This window comes from Lycorma delicatula, chromosome 8 (assembly GCF_047948215.1).
Source record: "Lycorma delicatula isolate Av1 chromosome 8, ASM4794821v1, whole genome shotgun sequence".
Lineage (NCBI taxonomy): Eukaryota > Metazoa > Arthropoda > Insecta > Hemiptera > Fulgoridae > Lycorma > Lycorma delicatula.
In genome coordinates this window covers 17,719,713-17,736,370 of record NC_134462.1, presented here as the reverse complement: position 1 = coordinate 17,736,370, position 16,658 = coordinate 17,719,713, and the positions used below count along the sequence as shown (strand labels likewise).

Here is a 16,658-nt window from a genome sequence, read left to right as displayed (position 1 = left end):
TTTTCCCAACAGTTTGTACAGACAGTTGTTTTTTTTCAAAAACCTGTTTGTTTTATTTGGCAGAAACAACAGAAATGCCCACCTCTAGTATTTATTTCCCCTACAGGCATGACACATGAAATCGAGTGAGTACAAGCTTCTTCTCGAGTTGTTTTTGTGTTTAGATTAGTTAATGTGCACATGTGTATACAATTTCCAAAATAAGTGAACAAAAATAGACAGCCTGTGCATTATAAGGTTTGTGAGATCCCATAAAGGAATTTCTGACATCATTGTATTATTTAGCGTAGTTCAGGTAGACTTAATGTGGTTTACATGACTGCCAAGTTTGTGTCCCTGGAGAATTGACCTTTTGAGTAGAAAGAGCACCTTGTTGAAATTTGTTGGATCTCCATCTCTAAAATGATTCACTTTTCATGCCAAGGATCATTATCAGCAGTAGTAGTTAGGTCTTAACGGCACAATCCAGAGATTTGCTATGAAAATAAAAATTTGTTGTGAAAGAGCACTATTTCTGAGAACAAATAAGTTGAGGCAGGTCAGAAATGTTACCAACAACATGCTCATAACTTTCTTTGTTGTTCAGCTAATTGTGCTGTGTGATTTCATCAGGATATTGCAAAATTCGATTGTAATGCTCCAAGATTATATAAAAGGGAGGAATTTAGGTACAATTTGTTAGAACTGTGGATAAGTGATAAAACTTCAACATTGTCTGTTTCCTGTGTTTGTACTTCTGGTTTTGTTATTTTTCTGTTTAACAAAGATTACTCTGAAGAAACCCTAATAAATTTTTTTAATTGGACAGATTAAGTTAATAAGGTTCCCTGTCTTTTCCATTATTAGCCACCCAACATATTCTGATTCACTTAATCAAATACCTTTTCCAGATAAATAAAAGCACCCACCGGGTTGGTCTAGTGGTTAACACGTCTTCCCGAATCAGCTGATTTGGAAGTCGAGAGTTAGGGCGTTCAAGTCCTAGTAAAGCCAGTTATTTTTACACAGATTTGAATACTAGATCGTGGATACCAGTGTTTTTTGGTGGTTGGGTCTCTATTAACCACATATCTCAGGAATGGTCGAACTGAGAATGTACAAGACTACACTTCATTTACACTCATACATATCATCCTCATTCATCCCCTGAAGAATTATCTAAACGGTAGTTACTGGAGGCTAAACAGGAAAAAGAAAGAAAAGATAAATAAAAGCAAGTTGTGTCTCCTAATTATATAATCTTTTCATTTTTCAATCATTTGGGATAATGTTAATAAAATTTCATCTATTGTAAATCTTCCACTTACTCTACTAAGAATGTTGAGTATTATTTTCAACCATGCGTTAACTACAAGAGCATAAAGTTTATCTTTTATATCCTTGTAATTTATGCAGTACTGTTTTAAGGAGTTTAATTGAATGATATAAATATGAAATTCTTTTAATTTCTGTTATACTGAATTAATAGTTTTATAGAAGATTTTAATGTTTGCATATATCAGTATTCAATATTTAATAATTCACTGTTAATGATGATTCAGATTTTTGTCAGCTCCTAATTAAGTTTTATAGTAATGTCTGTCATCATTTAGATCATCTAGCTCTAATGAATAATATTTATTTTAGGTGTCTTCAGTGCCCTCCATTGATTAAAGAAGTTATTCTTCCTGAAGAAGCTGATTATGGTGAAGAAGATGAAGAAGAGTTTTAATTATTATAATTAATTGATGTAATGTTTTTAATTATGTATATCAATTATTTGCTTAATGTATGTATATGTAATCGACTGAAATGTTATATATTTTTTTTATAATTTTTTTTTTTTTAATGTAGTTAAATTGTTTTATAATACTCACCTTTTATTGTAGTAATATTTATTTTATAAAGTTGTATTGTCTTATTTACTGAATTATTTTTATATTGGTATATTTTATTGTGGAAGTTTTTATTTGTTCTTGTATTTGTATTTTCCATTTACATTATTCTTTATACTTTTTAATGAGATATTTTCTTCGTTATACATACATTTACTTCCGAAAAGTTTGCTAGACAGCAAATTATGTTTAGGTTAGTAAAATTTGTTTCACGCTATTCTCTTTCTGAGTTTAGATTAATATCCAGCTATATTGCTAGTGTGATACTGGTTTTGTTATAGATAAACCTTATTTTAGTAATATTAATATTAAAGTGATATTGACAGTTCTAATGTAACAGTAACAATGTTTTCAACAACTGTCATACTTATTAAAGACATATAAAATAAATTTAAAAATAAATGAGTAATTGCAGTAATTTATTAATTTAGTACCACAAATTTAATAAAAATCTTGTGAGAAATCTATAACAAAAAGTAGCTATGAATTCTTACACATTAATATTTTTCTCGAGTAAAAAATGAATGCATAACCAATAAGAGATAATAACTACAATAGAACTAATTTAGCGTTTTTAAGAAGATTTTAAAGAATAATCACAAAGTTTTATTAAAAACTTAGCTTTACTAATTTTGTGATGCTGTAGGCAATTTTTCACTAAATGGTGACATACCTATGCTTACTTTTTCTTAATAACATAATCTTAGAAACACTGTACATTACTAAGAACACTGTTTTTAGAGATCTGTTTACTGTTATGCAATTTTCTTTGTCATCCAACTGTCATTACCATTCTAATTTTAATATTATTGTCTAGATATCATAATAATTATTTATTTTATTATATGATGAATAATGTTTGTTACTTGATATACAACAGATTTTATATTTAAATTATTTGTTTGTAAATTACGCATTTAGCAATATTCTTGAAGTATTATCATTTTTAATTATTTCTGGTAATGTAATTAATATTTTTCATCAGTATTTTTAAGTTAATGTATTTTTTTTTATGAAGAATTTGAAAGTAAGATATAGAAATGTAAGTGTTTATAAGAGAAATGTTATATTTTTATAGCATTAATTAATTTTTAATTTGTTTATTAATTACTTTACAAAAAAAAAAAGAAGTGCCTTTATTATCAAATACAGGGTGAGTATAGTTAACCCCTCAATTTTTGTCATTTCATAATGCTGAGGAGATAGTTAATTAATTAATCCATCAAAATTTAAAAAAGTAGGTATTTATTTTTTACCCAAAAATTATTTCATTCCATATTATTCTTAAGATGGGTACTATGTAAAGTTCATTACTATAGTCACGTTAGTAAAATTTGTATATCTTCTGTTAACGGGCGTAGTTTTTTTTAGCAACGTCTTCTTCAGTTTATTCAATCATCTGTTGTGCATCATATCCTTTAAATTTCCTGAAGAAATAAAAGTAACAAAAATTAAAAATTTAATGAGTAGGAAAGCTATGAAATTATAGACTTTAAATTTGGATTTGTAAGCAGTATTTTAAATAGTTATATCATGTTCAGATTGTAACTTTTTTGATTTCTCAAAATTTTTTTCCAGTTCATCGATCACAAGGTTTGTAACACTATGGAAAAATTCTGAATTTTTATACTCCAGTTTTTATTTTTCATTTACAAAGAAATGTGGTCCCAATTCTGAATTGATAAATACTACATTGTTTTATCAATGAATTATGTTAATTGTTTAGTGTCAATTGAGGTTTTTTTTCATTGACAAAACTGTCCAAATGGAAATGTGAGATTAGTCACTCATTACAAGTGAAAATTAAACATCATGATCCTAATCTCATATTAAATATAACATTATAAAATGTTAACTCCCATTTGTCAGTTTATCTAGATAGGTTTTTCATACATTTGAATTTTATTTCATTTAATCCTTAAAACCTTGATACATACTAATCAATTCTGACCATGTTAAAATAACATAAAGTATCTTGCAATATTTGAATACAATATTATAATTTGTAATGATTACATTACAATATGTTTAAACTTCAACATATTGAAATTTATGTATAATTTTTTGAGCTCTTATAATAAAGCTAAGTTTCATGAATAAAATGAACAGTAGTAATGTTTTATGGCATCATATAGCTTAAATTGCTAATTATTAGAGAATTATGGGATATTTTATCTATTATATTGAAAGTATTACTGTCAAATATGTGACTTTACTCTTCTCTGATTTCTAACTTTCAAATATGGTTGTCAGTCATACACCATTATGTAATTAAACTTAAAGATATTTTGATTTATTTATATTTATTCTTTTTTTTTTCTTTTTAATTTTTTAGTAATGCTTTAAAAAAGTATTATATTTAAATTGTATTCTGCTTGTTAAATTTTTTAAACATTAACAAGTATCATTAGCCATTATATGACATAATTTATATTATATCGCATTTATGAAAAATAGGGAATTTTTAATTTTTGGGTAGTTGTAGGGAAGGTTTAGAGAAAGTAACATCTTTGACAAGTAAAGATTGTTTTTATTATATAATTTTATAATATTGTTTGTGATATTCTATTTTCAAAAAAACATTTTTTTTCTTTCATTATATGTTGTGTAGTAATTATTTATTTTTATTTGTTAATCCATTTATCTTTTTAAGAATCGTTATGTTATATGAAAATTACACATTACATTTAGATATAGAAGATACTGATTTATGATAGAAGGAGACCTTTTCCTGTAACATTTAAAAGTTTAAAGGATTTATTAAAAAAAGGAGGTTTATAGGTTATCATTTACAAAAGCTGCACAATTCTGTAAAAATAATTCTAGAAATAATACAACTTATTCTCCTAGCTAAAGTTAATTTAAAATCATTTATTTCTATGTAGTAGAAAAAACCAAATTTCTTTAATAATTTTTATTTTGCTGATTGACTATCCTTTTGTAATTACAGTGCTCCCCAGTTGTACAGTTCTTAAAGGGAGACATGACATCTGCCATATAGATATACCTCCAATATAATAGGGAATGATCTTGTCTAATTTTGCTTCTGTTTTTTTTATGCTAAGAAATATTACATGTGTAACTTGAAAAATTTTTTTATGCATTAAAATTTTTTATGGTTGTATTAAATAATGCAAAATTGACATCATGAGATCTGATACTCTATTTATAAAAGGTATATAATGGGGACAGTATATTAATAGGTATTACATATTATAATAAGTTGATTATTATTTGGTACTGTCCAAAAAAAATTATTTGGCACTTATTTACATTTATAAATAATGAATGTTCCTGTAATAAAAATACTTAAATATACAAGTGACCAAAACTTCCAACGTTTAAGAATTTTGTAAACACAATATTTTTTAAATTTACATATGAAAAAGAAAAAAAAACATTTTGTGCAGTAGACTATAGGTTTAATTACCAGTAACACTTTTTTATTTAAATAATTGATTTTTCTTTTAAACTTTCTTTAAAATTATGTTTTTGTGTTTCAACTATTTCATTTTTACTTCTATTCTATTAAGTTTTCATTTATTTACTTATTTATTGTCTATATCTAGACTGTGTTTATCAGGTGTTAAATCTGGTTCTCTAATTTCAATTTGTAAATAGTTAAATTTATTCATCTCTTTTAAACTACCAGAGTAACTAAACCTTTGTCATTTTTCCCAATTTTTTTTTTTTTACATGTCTTTGATCTGTGCAGTGAAATATGACAAAAACCAAAAACTAATTTAAGGACTTATTTATATACTTTCTTTATCTTGAAAATCAGAATCACTATCAGCTAAATTGTTTAAAAGTTCAATTTTATCACTGTCATTTACATGATGAACAGGTCATGTTGTACTAGTAAATATCATTTACAATACCTAATTGTCATATCAATAATATTGTAAAATACTGATAATTCAAATATTAACATGAGTTTACTCAAATAAAAAAATGACTAAAGTTAGGTTATAGTAAACAGTTCTGTTATATGTTATTTATACAATCATATTCACGAATACAAATAGTTGAAAGTAAAAATATTACTGAAAATACATGAAAATATTAGTAAAATTATGAAAATGATAAAAGAAAACACAAACAAATAATAAAACTAACACAAATGCAACGTATGAAACGTTCTAACAACGAAATCAAACACACGGTAATAGCTGTTCAGAAGGATTTAAAACAGGCATATAGAGTAGAGAACAGATATACTACTAGCCACTGCTTAATTAAGAGTAAAAATTGAAATAGACTCACACACATTGCAGTAACTCATCAAAAAACAGAATAAAACAGGGCAATGCATAGTGACTAATTATTTTGTCAGAGGCACTTTTCAGCAAAAAGGTGGATGACACACTATTTTGTCTAGGGCAGTTTTTATCAAGTTAGTTAATGATGAGTTATTTTATAAAAAACTGTGGTAATGGGTTAAATGTCTATATTAGCACAATTTATTTTTTTGAAAGACAATTTATTTTCCATTAAAAATGTAGCAAGACAAAATTTAAATGCAGTATAATTGGGAAGGATTGTATTTGTATAGTAATCTTATGTTTAATATTTATTAAATGTGCCTCATGGAACAAGAATCGCATTTTCTGGTGATTATGGTAAACCAACGTTAATTAATTATTTAATAATTAATATTTTTGTAGTCTGTTAAATAATATAAATAATTAAATCATAGAGGAGTGAAAATTAGAATATTTATGAGATAAAGTTTCTTATTTATGAAATATTACATAAATATTTAATAATGTATAATTTAACATTGACATTTATTAAGTAATGAGTGAAGGAGATTTTTTGAAAAAATCTTGAAAATATAGTATGTTTCTGATATAGTTTAAGGATATCTTCTTAAAATTGACTACATTAGTTTATAATAATCCATGACATTAGTTTATAATAATTAATGTTACAAAATATTTTTCATAATCCAATAACTGCTTGGATTTTGCATTTTTTTTTTTTTTTGGTAAAGCAGGTATCAATTCTAATAATTGATATATCTTTATATTTATAATATATATCTATTATATATATTTATAATAATTAGAAATATCCCAGTTCTTGTGTATCAGTTTGAAAAGTTAAATATTTTATTTTAAAAATGTATATAACATTTAAAAAATAACATGGTGTTATTAACAAGATTTTCAGTACTTTATGTCATTTTCTTCCTTGCTTTAGACTTTATCATTAAATTTTATTAAATCAGCTTTTCTCAGTATGTACAACCCTTAAAAACAGATTTATTTTTATGACTGAAGAAATTTGCCTTGTTATTTTTAGTGGTAGTGTCTCATTTTGTTCTGTTAATATAAGTATTCTTTGTAGCTATTCTTTACTTGCTCCACCATTTAAACACTTCTTTTATGTAAATGTAAAGTGATTATAAATCTCTTACTAGCAGTGATTTAAGATTTGTTTTAAATGCAATATTTTATATATTCTGAAATAAATTTAATCCACAGTTATTTTTCTAAAAAAAAAAAAAAAATAATAAATAAAATGTATTTAAAATTAAATGCATTATTTAATACAAAAATAAAATACAAAAATTATTTTGCCCTATTTGAATATTTGAAATACAAAAATTAAATGTAAGTAAAAATTCAGTAAAAGTAACTAAATTTTACAAAATGTGTTAAAAGTCAGTCTACGTAAATGTTTAATTAAAATCAAAATTATTGCCTTTACTTAATAGAATGCTAGCATTTTAACACATTCCTTTATTTTTTATAGTCAAACATATTCTTATTAAAATAAAACAAAATGATTTGTTGATTCATTGTTATAAAACTAACACGATGGCAAAATGTTGGTACATCATACATTAACAGATGTCACATCACCATTACATAACAACACCACTAACATTCTTTTTTTTTTAATTTCAAATTATATCAAACAATTATACAATAATTTATATTAATAAATTTAAATAGGGTCATTATTAAAAAGTGTAGTTTGTAAATAATATAAGTATTTTCAAACAGTAAGACTTGACTGAAAAATTATAGTTAACCAAATCAATAGATTATTTGTAAAGAAAAAATGTACAATTAACATAATGTCAATACATTACCCTCATTTTATCTATCACAATTAGTTTACAAATGTTTCTGTTTAAAAATTTTAGATATGTAGACATCACATTTATTTTAATTACCTAGCATTCGATAATAAAATTTCTTATTTCAACAACAGGTTTTAGTTTTTAAGGAAAGTCATTCTGATCACAACTTAAAAGGAATTTGTGATTTTACATATTTTTAATATTGTTGTACTCGTAAAAATACTCATTTTTAAATATATTTTCTGTAATTAGATGTGTTAATTATAGTTACTGTATGTATTCTTTAAATAATTGTTATAAAGTATTATTTAAATTGTATGTCTTCCATGTAAATTTAAGTAATTATTAAGTGCCATTTATAGTTTATTAAATTTGTTGTATTCATACATGACAGTATTTCTTAAAAATATTTTATTTTATATTATGTTTTATTAACATTAATCTATTGTAAAGTATGTATTTTAATTATCTATTTACTTATTTATTAACAGAATTAAAATGTGGATCTATAAAAAACTATGAAATACTATATTACATATTTATTATGTAAGCCAAGAAATATTTTCCTGGTTCCTTTAGTTTATTGCATGTTAACTGAAAGAATTTTGATTAGTTGAATATATGTTAATATAAACAACTTTTTTTTTCATGAATCTGAACAAAGAAGGGTTGTAATAATTAGACAAAAATCTCATTTGTTTAATTTTTTTTTTTATTCACACTACAAAAAAAGTGTTGTCATAAAATTATTTGATCTGTTTCCTGCAAAAACTTCAGTCAATATCTTCCTTACACGTCTGAATCACACCTGTGTTCTGTGAGATCATTTGACCTGCTGTATTTTCAATTTTGTGTAAAAATATAGCATTTCACTTCACTGTTTTTTAAATAATAACTGATAGTTGAAATAATCTTTGTCTAGAAATATTTGTTAGCAGTGAACTGTAATAAAACTGGATTGCACTAGTATTATGTTTTTTTACAAAATTCTTACAAAACTGTTTTTTCTGGTTCACGCTCAGGGTTCACTGCTCTTGCCTTGAAAATCCAATTTCTCTTCATTATTATTTTCTAAATCACCATAGTCTTCTTCATTGTCAACATTTTTTTCTGATTTCCATGTTTCTGGTGGAAACGAGCAATTAACTCTCCACTGTGTGAAATAGGTCTTATAGCTGAAGAAAGATTAGAACATGTAACAGATTTCTTGAATATGTTTATGATGCCTCTGATTTTTGTGATACAAAAATATTGTTCATAGGCTCACTCCATACCTTAGAAGAAGCAAAAGACACATGTCGCGACTTTTCACTTAAGCCAGCCACTTAGTAAAGTTATGCAAGAATTACAGCCAATATGAGAGGCCCAAGACCAGGTTCAGATCTCCTATTTTATACCCAAAATAGAGTTATGTGATTTTTAAATCGAAGAAGTAATATTTCTTCTTTGATATTTGAAAGTTAATTCACCACACACATAGCAAAAATTGTTAGGATGATTCATAACAATTCATATCTGTCTCAGAAAAAATAGGAATAAAATGAAAGACCAAACTTGTAATGATATTCACATAAAAGCCGGAATGAAACCAATTCACTAGTCTGAGTTATTCCTTAGTAAAAATAGTTATTAAAATTACTATATCAGTTTTTATGATGTCATTAATGAAGGCTACATAGAAGACACTCATTTGGTGATGTAATACCATATCAGTTCCACTAGAAATAAAATTGTTCCACTCTGAACCATTTATAAATATATTTTGACATTCATATTTCTTAATTAATATAAAGATTGACACAACAAATCTTTACAAGTGTTTAGTTGTAACAGAGAAAATAAATCATTTTTACAATATTCATTTTTTTTAGTAACAATTACAAAAAATAAAAATAAAACCCTTAACCATATTTGGATTTAGCATAAAAAATACACAAAAAAAGCCAAAATTATGTGTGTAACAAAACTCTTGTCAACCGTTAAATGCATTAAAAATGTAAAGTATCCAATAAATACATACCATTAAATAAATTGATTCATAAATAATTAAAAAGAAAACAATAAAAAAATCATAAGATGAAGAAAGAAAGAAATTTTTGTAAGAAATGAAAAAATAATAGATTTTTAAAAAATAGATTTAAAACATTTCAGGAAAAATTAGTATTAAATTATTTATTAATATTTTTTAATATAAAAGTAGAAAAATTTTAAATACAAAAAAAAATTACTATTAAAAATCTAACTGCAGTAAATAAATAAATAAAATCTATCCATTCTAAACAAGAACCCAACAGCTTATTTCATTCCTTTTTGAATCAAAAAGTGGTTCTAGTAGAATCTTACTAATGTATAACTAAGTATTATTTTAGCTGTGGATTTGAATAGGTTTATATAGGTATTAACAAAGAACCATAATTCAGAATAAATTTTATAATAACTTAGTTTTTCAAGTTTAGAATTTTAGTTTTATTTTTACTTTACTCTCAATTTACCGTTTATTTTGTGATTTACTGTTGAATTATGATCCTTTGGTTATCAGGAAAGTAGCCCTTCTTCAAAATTGAAAAAATATCTATTAAACTTGTTTTACATTTTATTTACTTTAATTTTGTTAAGTGTGCGCACGTGAGTGTATGTGTATGAGTATTAATTTACATTTAAAAGATTAACCGTAAGTACAGAACAATTGAAATAGTATGACTTACCTTAGTTCATTACATAACAGAAGCGCTTTCGCGAATTTGATTCGCATCAGCTGCATACATTACATACATAATATATATATATATATATATATTACAAAACCATTAAAAGCTTGCAATCCACAACTCAACACTGCCCATTCACTTATAATGTTATGTTTTTAAAAAAATATTTTTTAAATAAATTAGATTTAACTTATCATACTTTAAAACCATATAAAAATTTAACCTTTTATTTAAATTAAAAATTGTTTAAAATTAAAAAGATCAATTAATTAAAATTAACAAAGTCAAAATTAAAATGTAAAAATGTAATTATAACAAAGATAAAAATTAAATAATTAAATATAAAAACAAAAACTTAAGCAAAGCAAAATCATGTGCTAGCCATATCACTGATTTTACTTTACTCAACTTCTTTTATTAAACGAATTGCTTTTAAAAAAATAATATATATACAATTAAATATATTAGGAAAATATTACATAAATACGTATAAACAAAATTTCAGTTTGATAAAGCATCAGACAGTTTGAGGGTGACAGCCTATGAAAACTGCAACAGATAATAGCACTTGTATAATAAATTAATATGCATTTTCATTATTTTAGTGTTTTTATTTTTAATTTTTATTATGCAGTTTAATTTAATTATTTCAGTCATGATAGGGTGCAGGATTCTGCGGAAGTTTTGTGCTAGGTGATTTATTTAATATAATTTAACAGTACAGAGGAATGATATGAATCTTAAAAAAATTAATTTTAATAAAATAATTTTATAAATATATACATATATTGCCACATGTTTGCAATTCAACAACAATATTGGGATACAGCACACTTAAAAATGTCTTCTAGATATAGTTTATTACTCTTAATTTAACTAATATAAAATAGCAATTCAAATTAAATAAACATTAATGTGATAATTAAATTATGAATAATACCAAAATACCAATTAATAAAAACTTTGTAATATTGAGTTAACAATAAGATAACAATATAAACATTTACAATTCGCTGTGCAAGTATTATTAATTATTCATTATATATAATTTTAAATTATATATAAATTCCAATTACTCATTAAATTCCAATTTGATTTCCTCGATTGTTTTCAGCTATTCTGCGATTTTCAAGAGGAGTATAATTACGATTAACATATATAATATTATATACATGTAACAATTGACATCATTTTGTTAAAATTTGTCAAAAGTTAAAGTTTTAAGCCTAAATGACTACGTCTGTATTGTAATAGTTTCTTAATTGTTATGACTAAACTGTTCAATTATTATGTCGAAAAATAAAAATATTATTCACTTTTACTGTTTACAAAAGAACTACCCTACTTTTTATAAATGAATAGAATATTTTTACTCTTATTTGTCAATTTCTTATTCTCAACCACTGTCCACAATGGATTACTCTTAATCCACTTCTCTTATTTGTTTCCAAATGCTCCCGCACGCTGTGGTTGTTTTTATTACACATTGAATTGAACTTGTAACCATCCTCCACTAGTCACCAGCCATTTACACCTCCGGACCTGTAATATTAGTACCCGACCCATTCATTTGATTGTTCAAGTATAATTTCCATTGTTCACACTCTTCACTTTTCTATAAGTCTTTTTCTAGAAAGAATACCTTTGTTGTTTCTCTTAATTCTATGTTTTCTTTCTTCATTTTCTTCCTTTTTATGAAGCTTCTCTGCCTGTTAATATATTTATAAAACATCTGGGGAATCTTATTTCCTATTCACCAATTGCTAAACTAAATTGCAAAAAACTAAATTATTGACTAAAATGCCTAAAAGTAAAGCAATACCTTCCTAGTTACATTTCCTAAATAAGTTGGCTTCCTAGTTTTCTTAAAATCTTAATGTGTAGATTATGGATTCATAATTCCTGCTTACTAAATAAATACTTTGTTATTAAAGAAAAATCTTGATTTTTTCCAAATATTCAGAAGAAATTGTTTTGATTTATTTTAGCAAAAGAGGGTCATGTTTGTTTAATGTTATTGTTGTATCATACTACTGAAAACATTTTAATGGGGAATATATAACCCAACTTGAAATGGCTTTCAAGTTGGAATTACAACTTTAAAATGAATATATTGGACTTAATGAAATGCACTGTGAACAATAAAAAAAGAGTAAATCATAGTAACAAAAACACATTGTATATAAAACAAAATTTTCATGTCAAATATTGCAGAATTTAAAATGGAAATACTAAATTATTATTGCCTTTTTATCCGTATCTGGTTGATTCTTGTTTTTATCACAGTGGAACATTCTTAGCATCAATAGGCACCTTTTTTTTTACCTAATATTAACATTCCCAAACTGTCCTTGCAAAAATAAAATAATGATATTTAGAAGCAGGTATTTATACATTCAAATCACATATTACCTACAATTTTTTATGATAATTTTCAATCTAAAATATTTCCATTATGCAGTTAATACTTTTGTTGGTGACTCAAAATAAATTATGTTTGTGACATAAAATAAAATGTTGATGAATTACTGTACTTTCCCATAAAATTCCTTATCTGATTTCACTTTCTGATATGCCACAGTCCAAATTTTTGTACTCAAAGCTGTCATACTTTCACATTGTTAATGATTTGGATTTTCAGGATCACGATCTGATGACCATTTTCTTAAGATAATATTTTCGACAGATTGTAGGAACTGGTTGACTAGAAGATATTCCCAAAGAATGTGTTTTTTATAACTGCATTTGTTGCTTCTACTCCATTATTTGTAGACATATATACCTTCATACTGTTAATAATATAATTCTTGCCATACTGCTTTGAAGTAATTCAAGAACTCATTAACACCCCATCATTTTTGCTTATCATTTAGGAAAGAATAACTCGTTCCAGTATCAGTAAGTAAAATTCTTGGATCCCATATTTCTCTTGATCCTTCCCAACTAATACTAGAGAAGTTAATTTTGGTTGTGTAGAATAGACCTGCCACTCCTTACTTTGATCTATATAATGTATAATTATGTTCAGAATAAAGCATTTATTTACTTTTATTGAACATTTCATTTCTTTTTTTAAATTTAATTGATTACCTATTAATCTCCGAGTGTTTAAAATTTACATGGGCATTTTTTTATAAATAAAGTTTTTTGATGAAAGTTTCTATGCAAATCTGTATTTAGTGAAATGTATCAATAATTCATATTCACCGTCATATGTCCTTAGTTACTTCTGCTCTGGTCCCTTCTTTGTTGGGCTTACTGAAATACAGATTGTTCATACATTACATTTTATTTTCAATAGGTCTAATTTCACTTGGAGAATTTGTGTTTTGCTCTTTAAGCATATTCTGAGTGAAAAGAATTTACAGAAACTGTGATAAACTAAATATACCAAAAGAGTAGTAATTACTGCCATACACAACAGGGAACATCCAATGTGAAGATGAACCAACTTCAGTGATCTATTTACGAGTAGTTCTTATATCTAGGGAATTCTTATGTTTTTACAAAACTATATATATATATTTTTTTTTTATAAAAATTATATGAAATTTTTATAATTTCATATAATTATAATCAAACAAAAAATTAACATTCAAGCTCGTAAAAATTTTATTTTCTGTGGAAGATATTTTTGAAAATAAAATAAAATCTCATTAACAATCTAATGAGTATTAAAAAATTCCACCATTAAAATTGGTGCACTTATTTTTTCTGATGATCTTGTGTTGCTCAAATCAGAACATCTTCATACTCCATTATGAAGACAGTCAGTATTTAAAATTCAAGTGATCTCTTCATCTTAAATATTAACTTTGACCCCACCCTTCATTCAACGCCATAAACAGTAATGTAATGGATTGAGATCCAGTTCATGGTGGAGGTCCAAGATCCTCTAGGGTCAAAACGTTTTGCAGCAAAATATTCATTTAAAGCATTTGTTACATGATTAAGTAGAATGATGGAATGTAATTACATCACATTGTAAATACTTGTTCATTCATTTTGAGTATGAGAAATTTTCAAATAAAGAAAAAAAATTAGGTAATTTTGCCCTAATAGAAAAAGGCCATTAACTGATTATCTATCTTATCACATCACACAATGAAAATTTGTATCTACAGTAAACATGTGAATTCTTTTCTGAACACTGAAGAAAATTCTAATTATTCTTGATACAGTCGTGGGTGGTAGTTCAATCTGTAGGTGGTATTTATGAAAGTTTGTTGTGATTCACATTAAAACATCCTAATATTGCAGTCACGTATCATAATCTGGCTGAAAGTGCTGCACATGAAATGGAATCGATTCATGAAAATGTAGTATTCACTATGTAAAAGTTTTTGGAATATTAAGATGCCAAAATATCCTACACAAATGTCTTGTGCGTAAAACTATGAAAATTATTTTCATATTCAAGTTCCAAGCAAGATAAAATATTAGCACTAGGAAAAGTACCACTCTCACACGAAGTGTTAAAAATTACACTGAACAATTAATAGTTTGAAACTCCATCTAGGATATGTAGTAATTTGTAAAGTGAACCTTTGACACTTCAATTTCAAAACTCGTATGCATAAATCATATCTTTGTATTCCACTTGAGTGAATAAGTCAGCATTTATTTAAACAGAATTTCAATTCTTATAAAAACAAATTGAATTAAAATTTAACTGTAAATAAACTAATGTCAAAATTAAATTCTTATTATCACAGATTAAATTAACAATTTAAAAACCACTCAAACAACCAAGGAACTATCAAAACATAATACTTGTTATACAAATAACAATGAATCGCATTCAAATTAAATTTTGTTATTGGTGAATAGTCAACTGATTTGTAATTGAAAAAATGTATTAAATTGTATTTTCAGTTTTCTCTAGTAGCTTTTAATCTTTTCCTTTTACTTTTAATTAAAGATGAAATTTTCAAACAGTATTTGTTTTTTATTGAATTTATTTACATAAGTTTCTCAGAACTAAATTCTGTACAAAGTTTATTACAAGGATTTTTGTTAGTTGGCGATTTTAATGAAGTTGTGTTACATTAAATTGTTTTTTGATTTGAAATATTTTAGTTTTTCGCGAATTTTTTCAATGAAATTTTAGAGTTCTGAAAACCATTTTTTAAAAAATAATTTTCAAATAAAAAATAGCTAAACGTAGTACAATAATTATTCAAAATATTTGCAATGCTTTGTATTACCTAAGGAATAAAAATCACGAAGAAATATTTCTGTTGTAACTGAAGAACAAAACATTTCTGGATCTGTTACGATTATTTTTCTTATTTTTAATTTAGTTTTATTATCAGCTCCCGAGTAGCGCCTTTCTTGGTGGAACTCTGGCAAAATATGTATGTAAGGTCTCCAATTACAATAATTTTTATTTAAAAATCTTTTAAAAGGATTAATTTACACATAGTTTTAATTTTGATTGTAACATTCTGTTTTTACTCAGCATTTTTGACGCCTCCAAGATTTATTTTAAGTTGGTACCATTGATACCGGTTGTGCTGAAGGTACGCGCTTCTAGTTCCTGTTGGGTTGTTTGTGGCGTTAGTGTGTGTTTGTTGTACTTTATATTTGTATATTGTACGTATATCGTACTGTATTTGTTGTGCTGTTATATTCCAGTGCTTTTGAAATTAGTTTTTTGCTACATAGAATTATATTTTCCGAATGGCGAGAGTCGGTAAAAAACGAAGAGCAGAGAACGGTGCAAACGATGAAACCAAGAAAAGTAAATCACAGGATGTTACAAATGAAAATAGCGATGATGGTGAAGTGCTTGAGGTATGGTAATTTTATTTTTGTTTATAAGTTTGGTTTTAGTGTTATGCCTTTTGTCTGTTTGAATTGTGGTTAAAATTACAAAGTTGTATCAACCTTTTACGATTCAATATGGCCGTTGTTTGATCCACTTCCGATAACTGTAAACCATTTCGTTCAAATTTGTAGTCTAAAATCTGAGAGGATTTA

At 25.4% G+C, this 16,658-nt stretch overlaps 2 protein-coding genes across 3 annotated transcripts in view; both read left to right on the top strand.

Annotated features, from left to right (window-relative positions):
- The window catches only part of LOC142329463 (protein twisted gastrulation-like), a 37,416-nt gene extending 25,743 nt beyond the window's left edge, over positions 1 to 11,673 (top strand). The window contains exon 5 of the mRNA XM_075374120.1: positions 1,627 to 11,673. Within this exon, the coding sequence (XP_075230235.1) occupies positions 1,627 to 1,711 (85 nt within the window). The 3' untranslated portion in view covers positions 1,712 to 11,673. The remainder of the gene's footprint in view (positions 1 to 1,626) is intronic.
- Positions 11,674 to 16,189: 4,516 nt separating this feature from the next.
- LOC142329329 (uncharacterized) overlaps positions 16,190 to 16,658 on the top strand; it is a 63,317-nt gene continuing 62,848 nt past the window's right edge. The window contains exon 1 of one of the 2 annotated variants that reach the window (XM_075373814.1): positions 16,190 to 16,472. In XM_075373814.1, coding sequence (XP_075229929.1) covers positions 16,359 to 16,472 — 114 coding nt within the window. In that variant the 5' untranslated portion in view covers positions 16,190 to 16,358. The remainder of the gene's footprint in view (positions 16,473 to 16,658) is intronic. The other variant, XR_012757468.1, reaches the window with a different exon arrangement.